The following is a 27,189-nucleotide window of genomic DNA, read 5'->3' on the forward strand; positions in this document are numbered from 1 at the left end:
ATCTATCATATGGAGTAAAATCCGAGCTGACTTGAAACTTCTCGGGTCATTCTAGATTTTAAAATTTTCCCGGGGGAGCATGCCCCGGACCCCCCCTAGGATTGTCGCGCCCGATATGTGAGTTGACGGAAAAAAATTCAGGCTGGCTAGAACACTGATTCAAAGTTTCTATTTTTTTCAGCTAGCCTAGGCTAAATCTAACTTACCCAATAAAACACACAAAGCATCGTTTATCATTCTGCACTGGTAAACTATATTTCTATTCAGCCATGAGGAAACAAAATATCAAGTGCATCACATTATATTATATGAAACATTGTCTAATTTATATTATTCATCTCCAAATATTTTCACAGCAATGCTGATAAGTTTTAATCTTTGGTCTGATTTGCTTACAATCCAAGGAATAAAGAACAAAAATTAGACGGTACCATCTACTATGTTGACCTCTACATTAGCTGTGAATATTATTCTATCAAGTTTTAAAAAATCAACATGCGCTAAGCTCGAAGAGACGCGAACAGTTGGCGCAAGAAAGGCCAATAAATGATTATACAAGGCAAGCGATATGAATTTGATACCATCAAAATTTTGACAACTTTATACACGTACGTTTGCTCAGTTTTCATGCGTGCAAATCGTGATGCTCATGTTACATGTAGCTTGTTTAGCATCATCCCCTAGCCAACCTTCTTATTTACAAAACTGCCTTCTATCTCAAAATACAACATGCTTTATATTTGTGATACTATATATACATAACATTTCAATAGGTTCATACAGAAAGCATATTCAGCATAACGTACACTTAACCTATCAACCATCGGGACAACTTGAGAAGATAATATGCCGTTTAGCCTTAGTTACTGAAGAAACACCTGCCGATGATAGGCAGTGTGATATCTTCGATTGTTTTAAGATGTGCTTGTCGGGAGCCCTTGTCCTTCTCCACCAAGGCTATCCCCGTCACAACAAAGTCTTCATCTTGAAGAATAGAGCGAAAACCGTGCCGTTCTTCTTCATACTGTACTGTGCACGTCATGGTCACTAGGACTCTTTTGATGGCTTTACCGTCCACGATTTCAGAAGCGACCTCCCGTTGTGGTAGAGGGACGCTCCCTACATGTACCTTGCCGATGGGTCGTCCGTCCATACTGCATAGAGTGTACTCGTCGTTAGTATTGACGGCCACGATGCTGAAGCCAAAGCCGTTGGGATGTGAATCAGACCAGAAGTAGTTGCTGTTCTTGTTCAGCTTGTCACCCTGAAAGGTGATGCGCTTCCCATAACCTCGTCCCACCTCTTGCAGTCTCAGAGCTCGGCCGCCAAATAGGAACCTTTTAGTGTTCAACACGCGAACCTTGTAGTGAAAGCCAGGTAGAATGGTCTTGTGAACGTAGGTACCTGTGGAAACAGGGTACAAATGTTATGGTTAGGTTTGTCATTTAAAAAAAAAGCCACCCCTCACCTCTTTTTGCCTAGTCTCCATTAGACTCCATTGTAGGCTAAACAAATAGTCGAAATCGGCCTAATAATGGTAGTTAGCCGTCCATGGTAGGACAAGCAGGCCAATTTGTCCTATTGCCGACTATTGTGGCGGCACACACAATCCTTGGCTAATTACATATCCTTTTACGCAGGCTTTTACGATTTCGATTCAGCATGCAAAGGATTCTGGTGGAGACTATTTTCGCTTTCCAAAGAAGGCGCAAATGTGCATGTTGACAAACGAGCTAAATATAGATAAATTTTACGTGTACTGAGCAAAGTACAAAGATGGTGGGTCAGATTATTGACATATTTTAAATCAGAAATCATATCAAGCACTAAACCAGAAATTTTACGAAGGCGGCATGTCATACCAAGGAGGTTAAATACTTATGTGTATGTAAGGTAAGAAATGATAATGAAAATAATGAAACAAGTGTTCCACGACCTCATACAGTCGCAAATGATGTTAGCCATTCTGACGAAATTATACATCAGATTATGAAAATAAGGTCCTCCTTTCATATCTATCATGGATCATATCAGTTGGTCATATTCTCCACCCAATGACAGCTATTCTAGCACTTCCTCATACATTACCATGCAAATGAGGCTATGTCTTGAATAAATCATGTTTATTGACATCTAAAGCTTCTTGAGTTGTCATGCTAAACCACACACACGCAGACACGCTATAACAAGTTATATGGAAAACATAACCTTCTTGGCGAAGGTAAAAAGGCTTTGTGTGGCGAGGTCGTGAAGTTTTGAAGGCTAACATTAGTAAGCCGCGCTTGGTTTCTGGTGCACCGCAGGGTACTAATCTTGCATACAAACAACGCACTTCGCGAACCATGCAGGGCGAATTCATGTTCTTCGTCACGTGCATGCTGCTGCTATGTTTGCATTTATAGGGGCCGGAACGCGGGCCGGCAACAATCGACTGTGAAGCTTGACTAGTGAGAAAACGATCTTTACAGAGAACTTAATTTCACGGCAATAATTTGTACTGTAAGGTACAATGTGGTAAGAACTACAGAAGATAGTACAAAGAGGTATAGAATGAAAAAAACAACAACAAACAAACAACTAAAACATAACGTTTACTAATTTATACTAAAAAACAAGGGCTGGTATAAATAAATTATATACAATCGACTGAATCGAGTGGATCATAGTAAATTTCGGAATTTTTTCTAATAACCAAGCAGTCTTTTATACATTGTATATTTAGCTACGTTATTCCACCTTACGATATATTCAAATCTGTCTGTGACAGCTCTCAAAGTCTCTCTTGAAATCTGTTGCACTTGATTTAATGAAATTCGAAAAGGCATTTCCAGGACAATGCATCTTCAATTTGCCTGGGACAAAACATTTGGTCAGGAGCTACATTTTCAGGACAGCTACTGTTAGATCTTGTTATAGGAACAGCTGTTCTTTTATTACTAACAGATCCACGAGAACAGATCCTAACAGACGGGAAGAAGCCTTACTCGACTGTAGACGGTATCAAGTGTTTATAGGCGCTACCAACAGATTCGGCAAACGGGTCTAGACCTTTTAGCTCTGGTGCCCAAGAGGTTGTGGGTTCGAACCCCGGCCCGGGACCAGAAGGGATTTTTACTGTCTCCTCCTGTTTCTTACAGTTATATGGGAAGTAAGTACAGCGTATTATAGAAGAGGCTCTACAAGTCGCCACGCTTTGTTGGTGTAAATGAAAAGGATAAAGGTGTAATAAAAAGGGGTACAGAGAAAACGTAACTTGGTTATCATACCTATAACTGGCATTTCGTGCCGTCTGATTCCAGAGACGCTGTACTCGGTGGGGACGTCTCCCATGTCCGACCCGCTAACAGTACACTCCACCTCATCCTCGGCGTCATACTCGCTGCCGCCCGTGGAGATAGATTCAGGCGACTCCCCACGGCTGTCCTTCAGGCCTAGCTCGGGCTGCTCCAGCCACCACTTACGGAAGATCGCGTTCTCTACCCGTCGGATGGATGTGGGATCTACCGGCTTCCTGATGCGGGCCGGATGCGTACGGTAGGCTCCCCACTCAGGCCAGCCCTCTTCATCTAAGGGTAGTTGGTCGTCACTGCCACCGGACAACAGAGACCGAATGTCGACAGCGTACTTGGGATGATACTGGTTGTATTCTGCCATCTTCTTCGTAACTTGTTTCCGAATAAAAATGTTTATTTCAGCTTGTCCCGTAGAAGATACGCACGGTTAAACTTCAGTTGTCAGGGCAGATAGGGGACGGTAGTGGAACGATGGAAGACTACTGAAATGATAGGTGACTGTAGAAAAGGAGTCGAGGAAACAACGAACCGTGTCAACAAATTATTTTCACAGACAACCACGCCAACAGCCGCTGAATATACCGTCTACCCAAGCTGTTGAATCTAGACCGGCATGAACAATAACGGTGTCAGGATATGAAATATACTTTGATGTCTGTGCTACACTGCAAGTTCTCCTGGCACACAGAGTAAATAAAAATCGTGTAGGAAAATTTCTGCACGCGCCCGCCTCTGTCAGACGACCGCAATGTTGTGAATGGCCATCTGTCCGCTCGTACGCACTATTCTGTGGTTGGTGGTCCCGTCACTATCATGACGGTGATTGGTCAGATCTCGAGGCATGGTAGCAGCGTGCTCACTGCATGTTCAGTGCATGAAAGGCGTAACGTTTACCTCGTGATCCTAGCACGTGGCGCGAAACACGGTGGGGCCAGCACCATGCCGTTGAACATACCTTTTTTAGAGCCTGTGGGAAAGGCCATTAATACACCTGTAGTCAGCGGGAATATGTGGGGCTGCTATGCTTACACTTCAGTGTTGGGAGAAATCTAACAATTCTATTGGTAATATTCATAGTCCAGTATATCGTACTGTGCTTGGCGATGATTTATATAACATACTGCTGTGTAATACTGCATTAAATGCACGGGCAAGTGGCCTTCTGTTTTGTTCTGGGGCATGCTGAAAGGTAGTTAATGGATGGTCCCTAGCTGTCCCTAGCTTTTATAACGTCTGTATCTGTTGAGTGGAGTTTATCGAAAACCGATCTGTTTTAATTACGTATCTCGATATCTTTCTTATACAACATATTATTTAATTTTTTTTTAACAGAAATGATTGATATATAACAACGTTTAATATAGTTCAGCAATATGGTGTTACCTCAATGATGAAGTTTATATAAAAAGTGGCGAGGTCATCACGAGCAATTCCAACTAGATGTTATGCCCTTTGCTTTGGAAAAGGCACACGACTTCCTGAAATTCATTCAACTATATTAGCTATAAAACACGTAAAATGGCTAACTGACATGCCTGACGTTGGTATGTCTAAAAAGAGGGGGATGGACTCCGCCTTCCAATACCATGCCAAGACATAGTAACTTGACTTGACATAGCACCCATAGGGCCCCCTCGCCTTCATAAAGACTCTATGGGACTACCCTTTACCTTAGGAGGGAAAGCAGACACACTCATTCTAGCTTCAACGTTACCCTTTTTATTAAAGAGTTTATAACGTTACCTTTCTTTCATAACCGTAAACTCTGCTCTACTCTAGTATAAGACGTGTGCTAAAATGATTTCAAGGGGGGGATATAATGAGCTAGCACTAAAGAAATATTGCTAGAGTGGAAAATCCCTTTATCCAAAAGTGTGAAAGAGAATCAGAATAAATAGCAATTTGGACAGAGGGAGATATAGAATATGGAAACTGGATTGTATACACCTTTCATGTGCTTCAAGCAATATTACCCCCCTACTATGATTGGTCTAGTCCGGGGGTATCCTCTTTGGCCCGACAACACAACTGGCCATTTGTGGACTGGCGTCCGGTAAGGGAGGCACGTTCCACACCAAACAGTTGCAGTGCTAATCAACTGGTTACCTGCTGGCTATGTAAAACGCAGAAGTGCCGATCGTCTTACAGGTGAGCGTGAATGTTGATTCATATAGCCAGGAAATAGCATACGTAAAACGTCAAGCATTGAGGTTGCCTGGTGTCCTAGTACCTGGGCCTAGATGCTACTCTACTCTACTCTAATCAGAGAAAGGCCTGCGTTTTTTGGCACGTTCGTTCGTCTGTTGCTACAAGCCGGTAGCTAGAAGAGCTAGGACACGAGAAAAAATACTGTCTTTCTACTTTGTCGAAAATAAATGTTCGTTTATTGATCAAAATTGCCATGGCGTTCGTGGCAGCGGCACAGGGTGAGTGGGATTTTCCATGATTTTGAGGCAGTGCACATGTGCTAGTCTGTTGACATCTGACCTATTTGTTTTTAATTTTAGCTTCGAACAGAAATAGCCAGCACAGCACGCTTCGAGGCTTCCGGTCTACGTAACGTTACTGTAAATTCAGAAATTTATGCGGTGGTTTTATTTTCACGGTGACGTCCCCTTTACGAATTGGTGACGTCCACAATGCGAATTCAAAACACATTATAGTTACTTGCAAATTAGAGACGTTAACTTTAGTCTCTGTTTTGAATAGATTAGCCGTTTGACTCTTTGAGATTGTAAATCGTGGATATACATTACTAGCACCCCGCCCACCCAAGCAGATGTCTGGAAAAGCGTTATGGTACAGTTCTACCTCCTGGACCTCAGCTGGCAAATGGTAACGTTACATGTCTCTGTCTCGCAAATGAATACTGCCTGGCCAACTTCAAATGACTTATGAATGACTGGGCTTTGCTTCCATTGTCCTGAATCATGTGACACACTGGGAATTACAATAGTCATGATAGCTGTGAGAGGTCATGAGAGATGACAGACTTCACCCCCCTATTGACTCATAGTGTCCTCACAGGAGCCAAACTCTAACCAAGGACATTATACACAGACTATGCTGGCAGTATAACCAATTCAACAAATTGGGAGGGAAATTTGCCAGGGAAGTTTTGCCACCATGCTATCTTTTTTATTCCGTTTTATTTCCTTTTTTATGACCACAGGACGGAGTGTTGTGAGCAGGCGTTTTTTCGTGTTCACAGCTAGAACACGGGGTTCCCTTTGTTTTAATCAGCATGCAATTTTATACGTCGACTGCAGGCTAGCCCGTGTTGATGCACGTGTCTTTATTTTTACCGTTGCTGTTTTCGTGGTCAATGTAATATTTTAGATGCACCCCTACATTTATGAGGCAAATTGGAATGATCCAGAAAAACCCGTTGTTTTGAATGGGGGGGGGGGTGGGTGTGGATGCCTCAAGCAGATGTGGGGAGGGGTCGATAAGTAGTACCAGATGTTTCGTCCCCAGGAAAAGCCATGGGGCCGTTTTTGGAAGATGTTCGCAGTAAAAATGCATTGCTCTGTACGCATGTGGTGTGCATTATGTCTGTGATGATGCACATCTTTTTATTTTCACCGTAGAGTTTTGATATTGAAGTAAATGAATGTTTTAGAAACATGCCTACTTTTACAATCCTGTGGAATAGGCCGTAGGTTTTGGTAGTTGTCTGGTAGCCGAGGTTATGTGGCAGATATTAGGTGGCTGTTGTGCATAATGGTTGCAAGTATCTTTTGGGATTCTGGTAAATGCACCTACTGTGATTGTTACCTTCTCAAATGAATAATATGTAGTAAATGAAAGATATTGTTATGAAAGCTGACTTTGTTCATATACTAGTATTTAGATTGTGGTGTTGTTGATTTTATGTAGCCTGTGTTTATACCAGTCAGTGTGCAACTGTTTCCCCAAGCGGGGCGGCAAACCTCTGGGCAGGTGGCCACCAGAAGCGCGATTTATTTTATCAGGCTAGATTATTAGACCAGGGATTTAGCCATTTTTACGATACATTGTTACCAGTTAAGTGATCACACACTGTTTACATACACTATACTGTTCTCAATCTGCAAAATATAAAACTTCACGGAGAATTGTCGCCTATGGACACTTCTTTTTTTGTAAAGACTTTGGCAATCTCTACTGACCCAACTTACATACTGTTAAACCAAGTATTTTCAAATTCAATGTCAATGTTGGATAACTGATTGTACAATGTTTCTTCACTTAGGTGTCAGATCATGGAGCTAGAAAAGGTCGATCAGCTTGAAAAATGTATGTCCCTTGTAGGGATGGGCTAGGGTTGTTGCAGGTATGCACAAAAGAAGGCTAGGGTCGACAGTTTTTTCTGGGGTTGGTCAGGAAACATGTAACATTTTTTTTTCATAAGCCCTTAGGCTACTGTGTAATATATATATATAGCCCTGACCTGAGGGTAAAATGTACCCTTCCTCTCCTCTTCAATGTAGCATATTCAATTGTTTTGGCATGTTCAAGGTTCAAAGGTACACTTCTAAACCGGTTCTAACCAGTAGCCATACATGCACCTGCACATTGCATGTGCAGGAGGAGACTGAGGTAATATGTACCCATGTGTTACTACAACATTGCTTACGCCAAAAAGCAGTTACTCAAGCAACTGGATATGATTTTGAAAACGTCAGACGTTTCAGCTAGTATCCACTAGCTTTCGTCAGTGACTGAGAGACCAGAGGGGGAAACAGGTTTATAAGCACAACCTAGTGCTTTTTGGCGTATCGTATTACCTGGATGTCTAACCTTCATCGACGTACAACATTGCTTCTTTGATGTCTTGCCAGTCAGCTTATAATGATATGATATTTTGTATACCGTACGTAAATTCTTGGGCACTCTGGCAAATCCAGTCCTGTGTATGTGTACAACTCATATTAATCATTCTTAATATTCAAGCTGCAATTAACAGCAATACCTTGATGGGAGTGGGCTGTTTTATTACCAACTATAAATGTCAAAATTGTGCAATAATAGTACAAATATGTTGAAATTGTAAGTAGACAACCACATCAACGTTTCTTTAAATAAAAATTTCAAATTTTTTGGTGCAAAAATGTTGCATGATATGGCTATTGGTGCCCCTTTATTCAGATATAGTGTAAGTACTAGTAATCTGCAGAAGCTAGACCTTGGAAGGGGAAATTGTAGGGTTTTCCGACTGCCATGTTTTTCAGGTGCTGTGAGTGAGTGTAACATACCAGAGTATATTCTGACCAGGGGTATTTTTTGGCCTGTTACACTAGTACTCTATTAGTCCTTTTTACGAGAGATGCATATCGTATGCATAACAGGGGTATGGTTTGGATCAGGCAGGGTTCTGGATAGTCTTCGCATATCCAAGGATGTATATTTGCCCCAGGCACAGTTGTGAAAACGTGGACTATCCAGAACTGAGCATAGGATGTAGTTTTGGGTATGTGTGTCTGCCTGTCCCTGTTGTATTGATGTAGAATTGTTGTATCCGTCGATCCAGCTACATTATTACAAGTGAAAATTCACTGGGAACAACATGTACATGTACTGCTGTACTGATTTGGTTTTGTGATTGGAAGCCTGATAGTGTGAAGAAGGTATTTGATATGCTAGTCCAATAGTGGCAGAGATGGGTGTTCTAGGTATACAGTGCATCATTGTTACTTCGTTAAGGAGGCCTGAACCTCCGGACGGAGTGTTGTGAACAGCCGTTTTACGTGTTCGCAGTCAAAAATATTGGATGATTTCTGCAATTGTTGACTTGATGTATTGTGTATGTTTTTTCAGTGAGTTAAAAACTGCTCAGTGTAAAGCTAAAACTGAAGGACAACGATGTCGGCAGTGGAAAGAGAAGAGGAGCTGAGAGACCCGCCCTATGGGTACCCAGAGAAGCAGGGTCTCTACGACCCAGCTTATGAGAAGGATGCCTGTGGTGTAGGCTTTGTTGTCAACATCAAGGGAGACAGATCGCACAAGGTACATGTAGGATCATTTGATAATATTATTAAAGGTATCCAAAGCAGTTTAGTAGCATAGTAAGTTGAATCAATACAGCATAGTAAGTTGAATTAACCCTTTCCCATGGCATACTGATAACTCTGAGATGAAATTGCAATTTGTCACTGACAGAAAACAGTTTATATCATTTTGCTACATTTAGTAGGTATTTATGGGTGGTACCCCAAAAAATAAAGGTTGGTACCCCCATAAAATGATAAATAATAGCCTGTTGTTGATCATGTTGAATACACAGTTGAATCACGTGTGCAAGCCTGCCTGGGTGCCATATACATTTGTACATGTATACTCCAGGGCTCAAAATTCATTTTTGCAAAAAGGTGCACTGGTGCACCCAACCTAAAAAATTGGGTGCACAAAATTTTTTTGGGTGCACCATATGAGCTAAAATAATGCCAGCAAAATTAATTATGTTTTATTTGTAAAGAAAAGTACTAAGTATAACAAAGTATTTTGACACTTTCATGTTAAGAATATGCTGTACACTACTAAATGTAAATTTAACAACTTTACATATGTCAACCTACAAAAAATATTTGTGTGCACTGATGCACCCACAGAAAAACATGGGTTTACAGCTCTAAATTTGGGTGCACTAAGGTGCACATGCACCCTGTATTTTGAGCCCTGTACTCCATGGCCCAAAGGAGCATGTAGAATTTGGGATGGCACCCAGCTGTAGGCTCATAATCTTGAAAGTTGACCGACTGGGTCTTGCTGAGACAGTCAATAATAATATTGATTTCCCTGCACGTGACAACAATGTGGCACTGTGCCAATACATTACACGTGGAAATTTAGACTTTGTACCAAAACATGCCATTTCATTGGTCAATCCTTTGGACGGACGAAATCAGATGGACTTTGATCATCTAAAGTACTCTAATTGGCTAGGCACTCACTTTCCATTGTTACTGTAATGTGTTTCTTGTGGTCAAGTCAGTACAGTCTTCTTGCCAGCTTTACGCTGGAGCCCAGAGTTACATGTACTGTGTGGGGCTAATAGAGCTTATAGTTGCTTTGTGGGGCAAGTTCCTTGCGACTTTGGCAAGGAACTTGGAGTCTCTTTGCTGGGCAAGTTGCTAGGGGCCAATATAACATCCGTGTCCATAATATCACCAGGGTCCATAATATCGCCACCTTGAGAAATAGTGTGCTTTAAGATATTTTTACTGCAACATACTTTTGGTATGCACTCCTGCACACCTCAAATGTACATACCTAGGGTATGTGCCCAAAGGGTTGGTGCACTGGTTGTGAGCTGACACGCCGCACAAGTGGCGCAGGTTCGTTCCCGGGGGTCAGAGTCAACCTTAGAGTCACTCCTTTCTCTTGTTACAATGGTGTCAGAAGTGGCCCTGCAAGATAATGGCCGAGTGTGCCCGCAGGGAAAACGAACTTGGAGATTTGAGGGCAAATCTCAGAGAAGAGCGGGAGTAGTGTAACAACGAGTATATAGGAGTCACTAACTACTTAGCCCGAGGAGTCAACGAGTTACTCCTTTCTCTTGTGTTACACTAGTAACAATATAACTAGTACTCTCAGGTCCTGAATAAAATTACCCTCCAGAATAGTACCCCTGCACATATCTCCAAAATCTAATAAAAGTCCCCTCCCCCCCCCGGTACTGTCAACCACCTTAAAATGCGTTCTACAAATTGCATACTGTGTCATACATGAGCAGGAACAGTACTATCAAATTTTGAATAAATGAAGAATCCTTACTTTTTTTAAGCTTTAGAATTATCAGAGAAAGATTACTTAAGTCAAGGAATTGCTTAAATTATGATCATCAGTTTATCACTGTGCCATTGTTCATTTGATAATCATGTTTTTAAACATGTTTAAAAACAACAAAATGAAACTGGAGGGGTCCTAATTCCGACCTATGTTCCATGCAAACGCAATAGTTTGTCTGACCAAACCCAGCGCAACATGAGCTTAAATATTGACAGATAAAGTGCAGCGCCTTGCACCCAAGCGTAATGGTTCGCAAAACGTACGGCAGGTTTGTGGTCATTTTGCCACTGGAACGTTCTATCGCAATAGGAGTGTCCTAATTCCGACCTAGTATAAACGCAGGTCGATCTGAGGATAGATTTTCTATTCAAAATATACAAATTGTGACTAAAACACAATCTACAACTGTGACTGTTTATCTGTCCCAAACAATTCCTCTTTTTACCATTATGCGACTTGCTCCAAAGCGGCAGTTTCAAAATCAATACTGCATTTTTAACATGCTCGTCAACCCCCAAACAAGTATCGAATCAGATTTTTTTACTCGTCTGTTGTTGGAGCGTACGAACTGGAACTATCTTTGTGAGATTACCGTTATCAACACAAACACTTCCATTCTGTGGGTACATGCACCCATGCATAACGCCGCAACAATGATTTTTCAAACTAGTCCGGAATTAGGGGTAGGTTGGTAAAATCCATGATGGAAATGAATGATCTTATTTTCATCAATGAGACAAATGTATCATTTTGTTAGTCGGAACGGTTAACATCATTTGGCAAAGGTATGAAATCGTGGAACTCTTGTTTCAATGGAGCAGGGTTGACTCAGCTTGCTAAAGAAATGACAAGGAAATTTACTTTTTGTATCGTCCTTACTCTTATGTTACATGTAATCTCCCATCCTTGCATTATCAGGTGCTGCGAGACTCCCAGACGATGCTGGAGCGCATGGAACACCGTGGAGCGTGTGGCTGTGACTCGGATACTGGTGACGGGGCCGGCTGCCTTACTGGTATCCCACATGAACTCTACAGCCGTGTACTGAAGTAAGACAGCTTTGCCTTGTCATGTGAGATTGAGAGATAGAGATAGATAGATAAATATATGGATAGAGAGAAGGGAGGAGAGAGAGAGATGGAGAGAAGGGGAGAGAGAGAGAGAGAGAGAGTAATGGTTTATTTATTAAAATTTACAAACACTCGCTGCACAAGTGGGTGGATTGTAGTTTGTACAGTGTTTTTTAACAAATCAACTGTATTATCACAATACCCCAGTAACACTTAACCTTTGGTTCTTTCAAAATACCTGTCTTTTCGGACGAAGTTCCAGGCAAGTTTGCGGTCATGAATTCAAAATGAAAAAAATTGAAGTACGCACCTTTTCTCTGCACCATCTCTGCACCACTTCTCTGGTATAAGTCACGTCGCCTTGTGCTGCACTGTAGTTCCTGGTCACCTTTAGAGTATGGACCCCATATTACATTTCCATACTCTATAATGGGCCGAACCATAGTTTTTACAACAGGGGTACGGTTGTCTTGTCAAGTCGTTGAAAGCTCTTGAGGAGTCCCAGAATTTGGAATGCCTTGTTTGCAGCGGTGGTGCAATGCGCATGGAATTTCAGTCGACAATTACTCCCAGGTCCTGCTCTTTGCCGGTTTCTTCCAACGTGCAGCCTTGGATCTCATACTCTTGGCAAGGATTATATATGCATGCGTTTATACTTCTCGGTATTAAAGCTGAGCTGGCAGTCATTGGACCAAACTGCCAGGTTGTTAATGTCTGCTTGATGACAAAACACCTTGGCATCACCCGCAAAGAGGTTACAGGCACTGGTAATAGTCCTGTGCATGTCGTTGATTTAGACAACAAAAAGAAACGGTCCAAGTACAGATCTCTGGGGAATTCCGCTTGTTACTTTGGCCCAGTCTGACATTTTGCCATCAATGCAGACTCACTGTCTTCTGTCCATTAAGAAGGCCTGGATCCAGCCGCCAGTATACCGTACTGGCTTAGTTTGTGCATCAGGTGTGCATGGGGCACCGAATCGAGGGAACGGGTTTTCTGCGCGTGAAAAATTTGCGCGTGAAAAATTTGCGCGTGAAAATTAAAACTCCCCGAAATATGGTAGAAGATATGAAGTACAAAATGTACCAAATTCTTAGGCAGGAAAATGTTGTGCTCTGGTATAATTTTCCTTCTGTTAGCCAAAATTTTTGTTTGAAAATGTAGGTCCCTTGGGAATAAGTTAATTTGCATACCTTCCATGAAACCTGACCTTTTGAAAATCACTTGAATTTGTCAGAAATACATGGAAAAGTTACTAGTATGAGGTTTTGTACAGTAAAATGTAACAATTTGAAGCTTTTCTCCATTCCATAAGTTTGATTTCGTACTTTCTTGAACAAATTCTTTCATGCGCAAATTTCAACTTTTTTTGCGTGTGAAAACTTAACCTTTCAAAATCACCTGAAATTACAGAAAAATTGACAAAAACAAGGCTATGTAGTCTAGAATGCAAGCAAAATTATGTTGAATTTTTATTTTCTTAAAGCTTAAAACAGCAAAAAGTTTTTAATCCCTTGGGAATCAGCTAATTTGCATATTTTCACGCGCAAGTTTATTACGTGCAAAACCCCATCTCCCGAATCGAATGCTTTTCTGAAGTCCAGATATATGGCATCTAGGGGTTCCCCGGCCTCCACTGCTTAGGTCCACAGGTCTAATGTGGCAATTTGCTGTGTTGTACATGATCTACCGGTCACAAAGCCATGCTGCTGGTCACAGAAGACATCATTCAGCATCATGTGGTCCACAAGCGCGTCCTTATTGTATGTGTCCAGGACAAAAATACAAAGAAATGGAGGTAATAGTGCATGATTGTACAAATGTATGTTTGTTTTGCCCAAAATCTATATATTTTAAGACCTATCCGCATATCATAACTTGTTATTATTACAATTTTCCACATACAAAATGTACATATGGAAGGCACTGTGGAACGGGAGATAGGGACACCTTTACAAGCCACCATGCCAACAAGGCCATTCTAATACATACAGTACAGTTCTTTACATCATACTCGGGCCGCGATAACGTTCGATAACGGGTTCCAGACCGGGCCGTACTTTACGGTATGGCCCGGTCCGGAACCCATTATCGAACGCTTCCCTGGCTTCCATAAAACGATTCGAACATGTTTCGCCCTAACTGCATGTGCCCCTTTCGAAAATTCGAATACAGAATCCGGACGTTGGAATTGATGTTGTTGCGTTTTAGGGTTCAGTGGCACCAACTTTTGGCTCATCTTGCATTGAAAGGCGTGTTTTCTTGGATGGGTATGACATAAATAAAATACAACACGGTGTATTCCGCATCACCCTCGGTCCTAGCCCTCGCCTGCGGCTGTCGGGCGATCCGACCCCCGAACGGGCCGATACCTCGGGCGATACGGAATACCCCGTGTTGTATTCTATATGTACATAAAAACGTCATACATAACATTCCATTACATTTCAATTGCATAAAGTTACATGTACATACACCTACCAAGGCCTAGTAGTATGGCAGGTGGCACAACAACATGACAGTAACCATGAACAAGGCATATGTCAATACTAAAGTGGTGGTTAAATCTTTTCAACATAGTTGAGTGGAGCTTTCTTTAAACTTTTAGGCAGTCCCCTCTGTCTGACTTAAAGTCCTAGCTCCCACTCCCAGCCCTACTTTGTACTTTCAACATCAAGTTTGTTCCAGATCGTCATGAGACGTGGTATGAACGAAGATGACTTTACTCTTAGTGGCACTAACATGTGGGCCGTAGAGCTGCGAGAAACTCTTGACGAAAGGTTAGATAGGTAGCCTCGCTATGTCTGTGTCATTCACTTTTGCACAGGACTTAGATCTATACAAATGCTACTACACGACATTTCCTTTCTGCAAGACAGAGGCAGCCAACCCAGGCATGATAGACATATGCATGATTTATAGACGAGGCACCCAATGGAGGGACAAGTTAGGCTGTTCACAGACACACAGACAGACAAACAGTCATACAGCCTCCTTGGCATTTTAACAAACTGAAGCCTGCTGCCCAATCACTTTGTAGCATGTATAATAATATAGGCAACTTTTGATACTTTTACACTAACCCACAAGTAGGCCGAGGGAGAAGCCTGTGAAAGGGCTTGTTCAAACCTGATTTAGGTAAACCTGATTTAGGTAAACCTGATTTAGCTCAGAGGCACTTACTTAGATACTTGAAGAGGTCTAAATAAGTGCCACTTCCCTGTACAAAGAGGTGAGCCCAGGCGGGATAGTCACTTCACACCAGGATCTGACCTCAGGATTAGTCATGTCAAAAATTTGTGCCCCTTTCATGCAGGCCCCTACCAGGCTTCAGGAACTGGCTGCAAAGTACTAGACTGTAGAAATTAGTCAATTGACATACATGTAGATTTAGATAATATGCTAAGGGAGTCAGTCTGCACTACATTATAAGATAACAGTTTGGACCTTGCAAAGAGATTGTAGCGACCCCGAGGCTTCAGGAACAGAAAAAATTCTTATAGATTTTTAGCACGGCCCTTGGCATTTTATTGGTCTATTTGGCTTCCTAAAGCCAGGTTGAGACTATTTATGGCTTCACCACAAAGTGGTGAAGACATATTGTGTTCCCTCATGTTTCTTCTCCTTCTCCTGCCATTTCTTTAAATGGATTCATCTCTGCCATTTTCAGGCCAAATAACACGAAATTTGGCATGAAGGTAGAGTGGGCAAATACCCTGACGCGTTTTTTTCATTTTTTTGAAAAATTGTTTTATTTGGGTTTTTTGGCCATTTTCAGGCAAAAAATATACATTTTGAGATCTGGTTCCCAGGTACTAAAACCAAATAACCTGAAATTTGGTATGGGGATATCTTGGACATATGTCTACAAAAAGTCATTCAAGCTTTTGACATACACCACTTTATAGTTGGGAAAAATAAGGCTTTTTGGCTATTTTCGGACCAAAAATGTACATTTTTGGCTCCTGTGCCCTAATATTAAATCTGAATGACCTGAAATTCGGTATGGGGATACCTTGGACACATGTCCAAAGAATGCCATTCACGATTTTGACATACACCACTTTAAAGTTATGTAAAATAGGGCTTTTTGGCTATTTCCGGCATTGGAAGGTTCCATTGCTGCATGGGGGTGTAGACTATTGCCGCAGTATTGGCAGCCATCGTAAGATAGATCCATTTTCGGTATGGGGGATGTGGTGAAGCCATCTGCTGCATTTGCTCTCAAGCAAATGTCGGCCTTTCTAGTTATTTATTACCTCCATGACATGTCATGGAGGTTATATTTTCAGTTGTGTTTGTCATTTGTTCGTCATGAATTTTGGCTGGTACACTCATCTGCCAAATAAACATACCCCACGGAATAAACCCCCCAGACAAATCTTCAAAATCCGATAAACATACCCCCCTGGAATAAACGTCCCCCCCCCCGAAAATTTACCGAAATTGACTGGTAACCTTTGTCTCTTATATTAAAATGCGCCCTCACTGATAAATTGCACAAATCTTTACTGTTATTTGCCATTAGGAATTTAAATGGACAACAAAGAGAGCATTTCTAGTACAAATGTACACATGTTGTTGGAAAATACATACTCTCACCAGTCTCACCTCTCAAATAAAAATACCCCCTGGAATAAAAGGAAAATTTAACAATTGACATGCATTAGCATATGTAAGCAACGTCTATGCTCCAAAATGTGTTCTCACAGTGTATGTGTATCTATATGACCATGTCACTTGCTTTACAGGTCCAAAATAAACATACTCCCTTGAATGTAATACTCCCGACAAATCTTCAAAATCTAATAAATATGCTACCCGGTAGTGCCCCCCAGAATAAACGTATCTCCGTACATGTATTCTTACAGGTTATTGAAGTTGAACAGGAATTTACAATATGCTAAACATCTGCTCTGTACAAATTATAATACAGTACTACAATGTAAAGCCATCGGCAAATGAATTGAAAATTATCTACAAATATTTTAATATTATTATTTCTTTTCTATCTTTCCCAAATTTCCATGTAACGTTATGCATTCAGCTCATGCATTGCATATTTTCCGTTATACATTTGCCTAAAAAGTTATGATAAATGCTACATCATAATCCTAGTTTCAGAATGGACTTTTTCCTGCGCTAAATTTTCATGTCTGTGGTAGGATTTTCGACCTTTTGAGAGTATTACAGTTTGTAATTGCTAGAATACATCGTTATGTGGAATTATTTTAACATACAGTATTCTCCAGAAAAAAATGTGTGATATGTGTGTGAGATGCGTAAAAAATGTTGTGAGTTCTAACGATTCTTTTTTTTTTTCTATATACTAGTACAACGCCCATTATAGCTCATATTTCTGACACAATACGCGTTCCTAAATATAATTTACATCTAAAAGGGAGGTAATATGTTGTTACAAATGTCCTGGTTTTGAAAAATTAGTAAACGTGCCGGGGTGGATGTTAGGGGCAAGTTTACATTTATTTGGGACCTGAGAAGCCGACGGCGAAATCAGGCCCGAAAATGACAAGTTTCCCGCTATAATACGTGTTTATAAATGTCTTCACGTCGAAGATTTGTCTATTTTTTTCACACGTAGTCGAAAAAATTTACTGATTTTCCAAAAATTAATAAACGTACCGTGCAAAATAAGAATGTACCGGGTGGACGTTTGGGCCCAAAAAACGTACTGGTACGTTTATTCCGCAGATGAGAGTACGTGTACAAGTAGAGTACATGTACAAGTACATTGTAGCTCTTGTCATTGGGAAGAAGTCGCGTGAGATTGGGCCCCCTAGTGGCTTATTCTGGAACTGTAGAATGGTTTGTTTGAAAAATCTTTGAGAGAGGTAAACTTAACAATGGACCGTTCCAGATCAAACACATTGAATCCAATGTTCTACATGCATTTCGAACACCTCCGTCAAACTTGTTGTCTTGTTTTTTTATGAATCCAGGAAGAATAGATTAGATTTGATATCTAATCTAATGGATATCTAATAAAACATCAAACATCAAACTCAGCGTGGGAAATCTAAAAGCAGCAAACTGAGTTGATGTCTGCTTGATAAAGACTCCTTGTTTTACATGTGAAACTGAATTTGTGACATTGCATGCAGTTTCAAGTTGATTAAGGACGTTCTGTTATTTTTCCAGTTGTTTATAAGCTATCACTATTGTTTATGTCCGTGTTTGCGTGCTTATTTTTCTACTTGTACCACAAATCCCTTTATAAGTTGCGCCCTCCCTCGTGAGTTCCAGTGAATTTTTATTTCCCTTTTCATTTTTTTTCCCAAACTTGTATGCACCTGTGATGCATGCAGCAAATGCCATGGAAAACCTGTTACAGGTAAACGTAACGTTACTCTTCATACATGTATCGGCTGTTAGTCAGCAACCGGGCACTCCTGTCCACCTACCGTGTGATGTTATGCGGCCAATCCTGCGTCTGTATTGAGCGAAAACATTTTGCTCTCACTGAAACTACCCCTGTCCCCTCCTAAAATAATTCTACTCTGCGAATGTACTGTTCAACAAATATACACCAATTTTTAGGGAGAGTTTTTTGTTGCCGAAAAATCAACCGTAAACTTGGGCTAGATTTAGCCTGGATGCCAGACCCAAAGCACACTGGACACAAAATATCTCAGTGTGCAAGGGTCTGGTAGGGCCAGATAGACCTGCCACTCGAACGCTCAGGAACGCTCAGATAGGAACGCTCAGTATCTGAGCGTAAGGCCCCATTGGTGGCACAGCAGGAAGCAATTTTACACCTCTGCTATGATTGTTAAAAACTCCCAGCTGTATCTTTGAATCTTTAACCAGTGGCCACCAGCAGATGAGATTAAACTGTAGATAAGGTTATTTTGTCCTGGTGTGTCAGAGGACTGTTACCTAAACAAACAGGAAAGCCTGGGCTGTACACTACCTCTACTATTAGACTAAGTTCTGCTGTTATTTTCGAAAATAAACTCCAAAAACATTTAGAAAATTGCCAAGATTGTCTCCTGCTGACCAATGGTGATACCATGTAACAGGGTACCTGTGGTGTGAGGGGTCATCAATTCAATCACAGCTTCTCCTCCCTATGCTCGAGAGCCTTTCCTAAGAGACCCTACCAGGCCCTTGCACACTGAGATATTTTGTGTCCAGTGTGCTTTGGGTCTGGCATCCAGGCTAGGCTAGATTTAGATTCAGAAGGATGTACATTTGAAGAAGGAAATTTGGAAAAAAATTGTCAGAGCTATATGTTATGTATTTACACCTTGAAAATATATTTCTCTGACTTACACAACACTGGCAAATATATCTCAGAAAATTCATTCTCTTCAAGAGAAAACGTGTCCTCAAACACCCACAGAGAAACAAACGTTTACAAAATTTGTTGTTGATGCTGTGAGGGTGTAGGATTACCCCACACCTCTACATTGCCCAGAGGGGAGTTACACCCGGTTTACACGGCGACAAAATCCATGCGTACAAAAATTGCGTACGCACGCGAGCGTACGTTCGTTTCTGTTTACACACAGTGAGCGGGACCGCTGGGGACTCCTGCTGCACCGGGAACACCATCGTGACCCATTTTGACCCGCCGCGACCTTTGACATACTATACGCAGATAGTTCCCATTATTATTATTTTTAAAATTTTGTTATGCCTTGTTGTCTTTTCTATCATACTTTTTGTTCCATGAGACTGCCCGGCCGGGGCCCGGTTTGGAAATATGACCTCAGCTTATATATATAAACGGACACCGTGGCGCTTCTTTCCCTCCATGGCCAGTGAAGGCCAGTGAATGGTAAACAGGCTTACCAATGTCCAAACAATTCAACGGGATCAAAAAGAACGCGGGGAGATATATTAAACTAGGTAAAATGATCGCTCGAATTGTAAACACGGCGTGGTTTGGCAAGACGCGGGAAAAAGACAGGGAATTTGCATCAGGGAAGTGCGTGCGTACGATCAGTTCTGTTTACACGACGCCCGGAGGCATGAAAAGTCATAAAAACTCCCCGCTGGGCGATCGTACGCCACCTCTGGAGGTTGAAGATTTAAAATCTAGACATAAAACATCAATTGACATTTACAATCGTAACAATAATAGATTCATATTTACAGATTTGCATATAAAATCCTATACCACTACGTAGAATGCTGAGACAATAACTTCAATGCACGTGGTATAAACGACTGTTCGTGTCGTTTCGTTCTACTGAAAGAGGAACGTGGCTGTTTACTTCGTCTTAAGTTATATGTGCTTTGAGGCGGAACACATACAAAGTCATGCAGAGGGTTGTCTGTGTCATTTACGATATGTCGGATAGTGCTCAAAGTGGCAAGGTCTCGTCTCGAAGACAAAGAAGGCAGGGATTCAACAGGGATTCCGATAATCCTACAACAACGCTTCTGGACATTTTCAAGCATGACTGACAAATGCTTGGGCAAACCTGCCCATACTGGACTTGCATATTCTAACAAGGGGCGGATGAACACCAGGTAGATACGAATGAGAATGTCTGTTGCTAGACCAGCCTTCTTTGCTATGGTTAGATAGTACATTCTCGGACGAGCTTTAGACAACATATATTGGACGGAATCAATTAATATATCAATTAATATGAACCAATGGTTTTGAAACATTTTACTGGAATGATAAAATGAACTCACATTCTAAAGGCTACAAGAACATTTAGTGGATTAAATGTGTGGTAAAAGACTTTCCGACAGGGCTTTAGCCAGCTCGAAATTTTTTACCGTCAACCCCAGGTCAACCCAATTCGCAAAAAAAAAAAATCACTGTCAACGTGAAAAAAAAATTCCATCAATGATTACTTTGCTACGATCCGGTGATCGACATCACGCCCTCCCGCACACTTCATGCATTTAGTGTTCAAAATACCCGTCAAGATTGCAGAATAAAAAAAAATTACACAATCTGCAATTTTGCAGAATGAAAAAAAATCTATAGTTCTCACAAGGAGACAACACGCAATGAACAATCCGCTATTCCCTTTGTTTTGACCCGCTCAAATCCCGCCGCGATTCAAGCCGCGGCGGCTTCCCCAGCCAGCTTCGCCATGCAAATGAACCTAGTCCTGACGTCACAGCCTCCGATTTCCACCGAGCCAGCCCGAGCCATGACCGACAGCGGGCGATGTGGCTCAGATTTCCGACGATTTTCTTATTTAGAGCATTCGAAAGACTTCGGGTAGCAAACAAAATGGCCGACATGTACATGATTTTACTTGTTGTGGTAGCAGAACATGTAGTTTTTGCCCTATGGAGTTTTCTATAGTTAAGGACCCCAAGATGACTCACTTCGACGCAGTAAAAATTATAGCAGGGTGCACTTCACAAATACGAAAATCGAATATGTTTCAGAAGAAGGTACATGTACAAACTGCAAAATATCTAGAAACCAAAAATCCTGTCGGCGTATCTGCTCGTAACGTACACTTTGAAATCACCCCCTACGGACGTGACCTGAACTGCAGCCGACTCACCCGGAAAGCCAGTTGCGCAATACGGCCGGTTTATACACGAACTGCAAAACCTTCACAATTCAAATCACACAGTCTCCAACCCGATACATTCCTACACCACACAGCACAATTTACATCTGGCTGACGCTCTTATCAGGCTTTCTACCCAGCCTTCAAGAATATTCGCTGCACTACTTTCTATACCCGCGTCACAGACCCCGGGGGTCGCCCATTAATACTGTGTTCTGCTACCTTGTAGCTTCGCTTCTCAACCGAAATGAGGAAGTTTAACCTCCTTTGCGGACTTTAGCGGCCATGGAGTTGATTTGGGGGAAGCGCTAAGACGCGATTTCGCTATGGCATAGGGGATTTTGCCGCGGAGGGAGTTACGCCGGCAAAAACTCGCGTGTCAGCGATCCTCGAGTCCAGAAATCTTTCAACAGACGTCGGCACGGTCCTTGAAGTCAGGTTTCCCGCCGCCGTGCGTTTGGAAAATACGCCGCGCGCTTGGAAAAGACGCTGCGCCGTGGCTCATTTAAATTCGCTAGATTTTTTCTATGTCTTTACCCATGATTTTTGACCGTCAATGTTGACGGTAAGGGCTTAAATTTTTACCGTCATACGGGACAAAATACTGTCAATTGACGGTAAAACGGGCGCTGGCTAAAGCCCTGCTTTCCGACTAAGAATTGTCTTCCATTATTTGTCCATTTTATGAAAATATGAAACAGTTGAAGCAATTCTGTTAATTATAATTATAGTCATTGGTCCAGCCTAAAGTGCAATATTCAGCTGTTTTCTTGCTCACCAAACAGTTCCAGGCATTCAATTTGCTCATAAAACTAAAGTGCATGTGCCTCTCACATGATAGCTTGCATACAACTTACGTCATCTCCACATGTGATGGGTCCCACGGGAGCCTGCAAAGCATGCAAAAGTGATCGCTGACGTACAATGTCATCCCCACTCGTGATGTTGCATCCAAATCCCATTAGTTATCTGGAGTCTGTACAGCATGTAAAATTGTTCTCCAATTTTTTGCAGTTGTGGGTTTAAAACCCATCTGTTCACATTTGAATGAGATGTAGGTGAAATTTCTTCAATTAAAGTCAAGTTTTGAATCTATGCTGAACAAGCTGACAAATCCAAACAATTATGCTTTCGGCTTTTTTTTTGACAACATTGAATTTTATTCCATCTATTAAACTTAAAACTACATGTGCATTTGTACTAGTACCTAATTTTTTTATGATTCTTGTAGAAAAAAACTGGAAAGTAATGATAATCTATCTAAAATTTTCTAATCAGTGTATATTTTTATTCATAATATTTATGTTATGATATTCATAAACAGGCATGCCATGCATTATTTATTAAGAAGACCCACAAGAATCGATAAGTACGTAAGGGAAATGACGCCAACAGTGCATGAGCTATAGTGCCACAGATCTAGAGTGGTACCATTATTCTGTAGGGGTGGTACAGAGTCAAGATTCTGCAAACACCCTCCACTTTGTTTTGAATATTACTTTTATCATTTTGACAAGGGCTAATATTTTCAACGTCAAAGTTTTTAAAAAAGTTGTTTCCATGTAATTGACAAGTGTGATGTACATGTACATTAATGATGGTAACAACTTTCATGATTGTTAGTTATATAATCATTTTGAAAATTTCCTTCTGCAGGAATTTCTAGATCTGCAGGATGATTTTTTTTATGCAGGAATTTCTGGATACCTTTTTTGCTTTATGCTTAGGTCACAATTCAAGGAAGGGGCCCGCTCGGCGCGTGTTCGGCGTGTTTTTGGGCACTACCGAACGGGACCTGGACGGAGACCGGCGGGCTTCCCGACGGCTGCCGGCCTATTTTTGGCCCCGCGCGGTCGCCGAATCAATTTTAACTCAGAGTTAAAATCACTTCGGGCCCTGTTCGGCGAAATACGCCGAAGCGACGCCGTAACCTCACTGCCCGGAGCCCGTCGGGCGGCCGAACAGGCACCTGCCTAAGATTATGACGTCACATGTGCTGATAAGTGCATAAGGTGATAAGAAAAATGGGGTTAAATTGGACATATGTATTGTTCAGACTACGTCGCACAGTTCAACACACGTGTGTTACACCGTGTACTTGTGTGTGTTACACCGTATACTTGTGTGTCAGAATGCCGATGGGCAGTGGAAAACAGCCGAGACGATAGCCCGGCATACATGTACTTCAGAACAGTGATATTGTGTTGCATGTGGGCTACCCTTATAAGGGAAACTCCAAGGATCAGTAGCTGTTCCCGGTCGCCGGCTGGCGTCTACACCGAGGACATGCCGAACAGGCGCCGTTTCAAATGTGACCTAAGCATTAGAGGGATACTTTTAGGATGTGCAGATAAGAGGATGAGCATTTAAAGACAGAGATTTATCTTGTCATATCATGATAATAAGGCCACAGCAAGTAAATTTTATGGATGACATCCTCCGCAGACATCTAATGCAGATGCAATAGGGCAAAAAAAACAAGGTGGGCCCAAAAAAAAACAAGGCTCCTACATTTTCAAATTTGAACATCATAAACCTGGTTGAGACAAGAAATGATAACTATATTGTGCTATGTATTTCTGCCTATTCATATGCGCACCTCTCCTGATGCTCAATTGTTCTAAATTTCACACATTTGAACAAGACATACATGTAGCGTGGGTGTGATCATTTTCCAGCCTGGTACACACATGACAACATTGTTTCTAACTCTCTGTGTAATTCAGTTGCAATCAAAGGGTAAAAAAAATTCACAGATAGTGGGTGGCCTTGAGGTTGCCCTTGACTGACCAAGGTACTAGTACCCTTGATCTTGTGGGCAAGAGGAATGCCGACAAGCCGAAATCCTTGATGGGACTCAGGCTACATGTTATGAAAATAGCCACCCTTATGCCACCATCTAAAATCATCTTGTACTTTGAAAATATAACCATTGATACAAATTAAATTAATCCCATGCCTTCGTCAGAGGTACATTGTTCTAGAGAAATGAACAATGTATATTCTTTCATTACTTTTTTAATAATCAATTTGGTCTAGAGTATAAAAGAATCTCTATACTCCTTTTTTATGCTCTGGAGCATCCTGAAAGGGTTCTCCACAGATTTTACAGACGCGCTGTCACCCGTGTTAGGCCCCCTAATAAGTTATTTGATTTTGGACTCTTAGAGTCTTACTGGGAAAAAAACTGTTACAAGAAATTTTGCTTACTGTATTATGATGAAAGTGTCACGACAATAATATAATGAGAGAAGATGCATGAAAGGAAATAATCAGAACCTGGCGACTACTGCTGTTTTGTTGATTTATTTTCATGACGAATAGAAGACTTGTTTAGTATTCTTACACTGTGTTTTTTATTCAATTTGTGTCCTAACATTTGTATTTCTACAGTTAGTATATTCTAAATCTAAGCATCTTGTTTTTTTTGGCCCTTCATGTTTGTTTTTGCGCTCTTGCATTAAGTATCTCCAGTGGACGTCATCCATAACAGTTACTTGGTGTGGCCGTAGGAAATAACCTGACACATGAAGTTATAGAACAATCCCTCCATGTAGCGTTATTTGATCCCATACCATTATGGGGCTCCCCATTTCCAGCTGTCAGCTGTCTCCAAGCAGAGGTTGGTGGGGGAATAGGAAAATCAGCTGTCTGACTGGCATCAGACCTGGGCAATGGCCATAACATTGTTGACGTACATAAAAGACAACACCAGCACAACCAAATAAAAACTAATATAACTTCTTTTCCACTTTCCTACAAAACAAATTAGAGTCCAAACTTACACCACTACATCTATATCTCAAAACCTATACACCATACAAAAATCTAGACAATTGCCAAACCAGAACCTGAACTACAAACAAACAAAGGAACAAACAAGGAAAATCGTAGATTTCAAACCTCCGGGTTTTTTTTGTATTCTATTGGTTTAGGTTATTTGTTTGTGTGTAGTATGAAAGTTATGTGCGTAATATGTTTGTATGTGTTTGATGGCTACTGACGGTTGGTTTGGTATGGACTGTTGATTAACGTGTCTGACAGCCTGCACCGTCACCCGCGCCATTACCCCCGCCGTCATTGCTGCGCCGTCACCCAAATTTTTTATCGGAACCAGACACCCCTCTGTTTGACCCCTTTTAAATCCTAAGACCCAAAACTGCAACCTCCCCATTCCTTAACAACATGGTAAATTCCATTTTCAGCATGGCGGGGGTGTCCGGAGCACTTAAAAACCTTTTATTTCAACGCCCATAAACACATATGCAATTAAACAAAAATGTTCTGCATCATCTGCAGCCCAATAGCAATACGTATACCGAACAACAGACCAATCCGTCCAGCCGATTGCGAGAAACAGCTGCTGACAGAAATGTTTCGAACCATAGTAAAACCTCCTCGCGGAAGGATATCTCCTTCCCCGGAGGTAACTAAGTCGGGTGTTGTGTGTATGAGGCTCAGATAACTGAGTGAATCAGTACAGTGAGGCAGGGTGGGGACATACCATTGAGAGCTTAATAGAGGAGTGTGGCTTTTGTTTTTGCGGTGTATTTCAATCACTGGCACTCAGTGGTAGCCATCCAAGTGTGTTAAGTATGAATGAAGTAGCGGTGTAGCGACCACTGAGCCAAGGATTGTGCGGCCTGCTTTATTTTGAAGTTTCTGGAATTTGCCCATGTGACCCTTCCCTCCCTGGTCCCATACTGCACTACAGTTGTATGTGGGGCAAGAATAATTTAGTGTATATACCGGTTATGCTTGTCTACTTAGGAATGGCTTTAATTGCCTGATTGATCCAATCACCTGTGGTAGTTTCTTGTTTAAATATTGAAAGTGTTTGCTCCATTTCAGTGTATTGTCAATGAGGACCCCCAAATACTTAAATGATTTTCTTGCTCAAGTCTAGTTCCATCTAAAGAGTTGTAGGCCATGACATTTTTGGCGTTCAACTGTAGGCAAATGGTCCTAACGCTCTCTGCATAAATATAAATTTTGTAATAATCCATTTCGACTTTCGTGCTTCTGACCACTGACATGTTTGTTACACAACATCTTTTATCATTTACTGGGCGTCCGAGCGCCAGATGACGGCACTGTGGACTATACCACACTACTTTCAAGGGAGGTTGTCCTGTGTTGTATATTATGGTTGTGACATCGCCAATCTCTTTCTTGTAGTTACTGTCAGTGTTACTGTCAGTGTTACTGTCAGTGTTACTGTTAGGTGATACTAGTACATGTATCTGAAATTTACAGCGATCATTGTGATCATCATGCATCATATACATACTTCCCAGAGGTTTGGAATTTCAGATTTTTATGTTCAATAGCGCCTGCCATATATGGTACCATGTACAATTGATTGTTGTGGAATAATGAATATAAGTTCTTCTCTATTCTTAATTGTGGACTGCTCCTTCTACAGGGAGGACCAGGGTGTAGAGCTCCCCCCATCAGGGAAGTATGCAACTGTCTCATGTTCTTGGGCAAGAACACCTACCAAGAAAGCCAGGACATATTCCAAGAGATTGCTGAAAAATG

At 41.4% G+C, this 27,189-nt stretch overlaps 1 protein-coding gene and 1 pseudogene across 1 annotated transcript; one reads left to right on the top strand and one right to left on the bottom strand.

Moving 5' to 3' along the window:
• Positions 1-229: 229 nt before the first annotated feature.
• LOC109471237 lies at positions 230-4,061 on the bottom strand. The gene is made up of 2 exons (XM_019770515.1): positions 3,267-4,061; positions 230-1,404 (listed from the first exon to the last, which is right to left on the bottom strand). The coding sequence occupies exons 1-2, from the start codon at positions 3,652-3,654 to the stop codon at positions 860-862; spliced, it is 933 nt and encodes a 310-aa protein (XP_019626074.1). The 5' UTR covers positions 3,655-4,061; the 3' UTR covers positions 230-859.
• Positions 4,062-5,299: 1,238 nt separating this feature from the next.
• The window catches only part of LOC109471236, a 49,823-nt pseudogene continuing 27,933 nt past the window's right edge, over positions 5,300-27,189 (top strand).

The sequence above is a fragment of the Branchiostoma belcheri genome, unplaced genomic scaffold, assembly GCF_001625305.1.
Source record: "Branchiostoma belcheri isolate BF01 breed outbred unplaced genomic scaffold, Haploidv18h27 scaffold241, whole genome shotgun sequence".
Taxonomy (NCBI): Eukaryota; Metazoa; Chordata; class Leptocardii; order Amphioxiformes; family Branchiostomatidae; genus Branchiostoma; species Branchiostoma belcheri.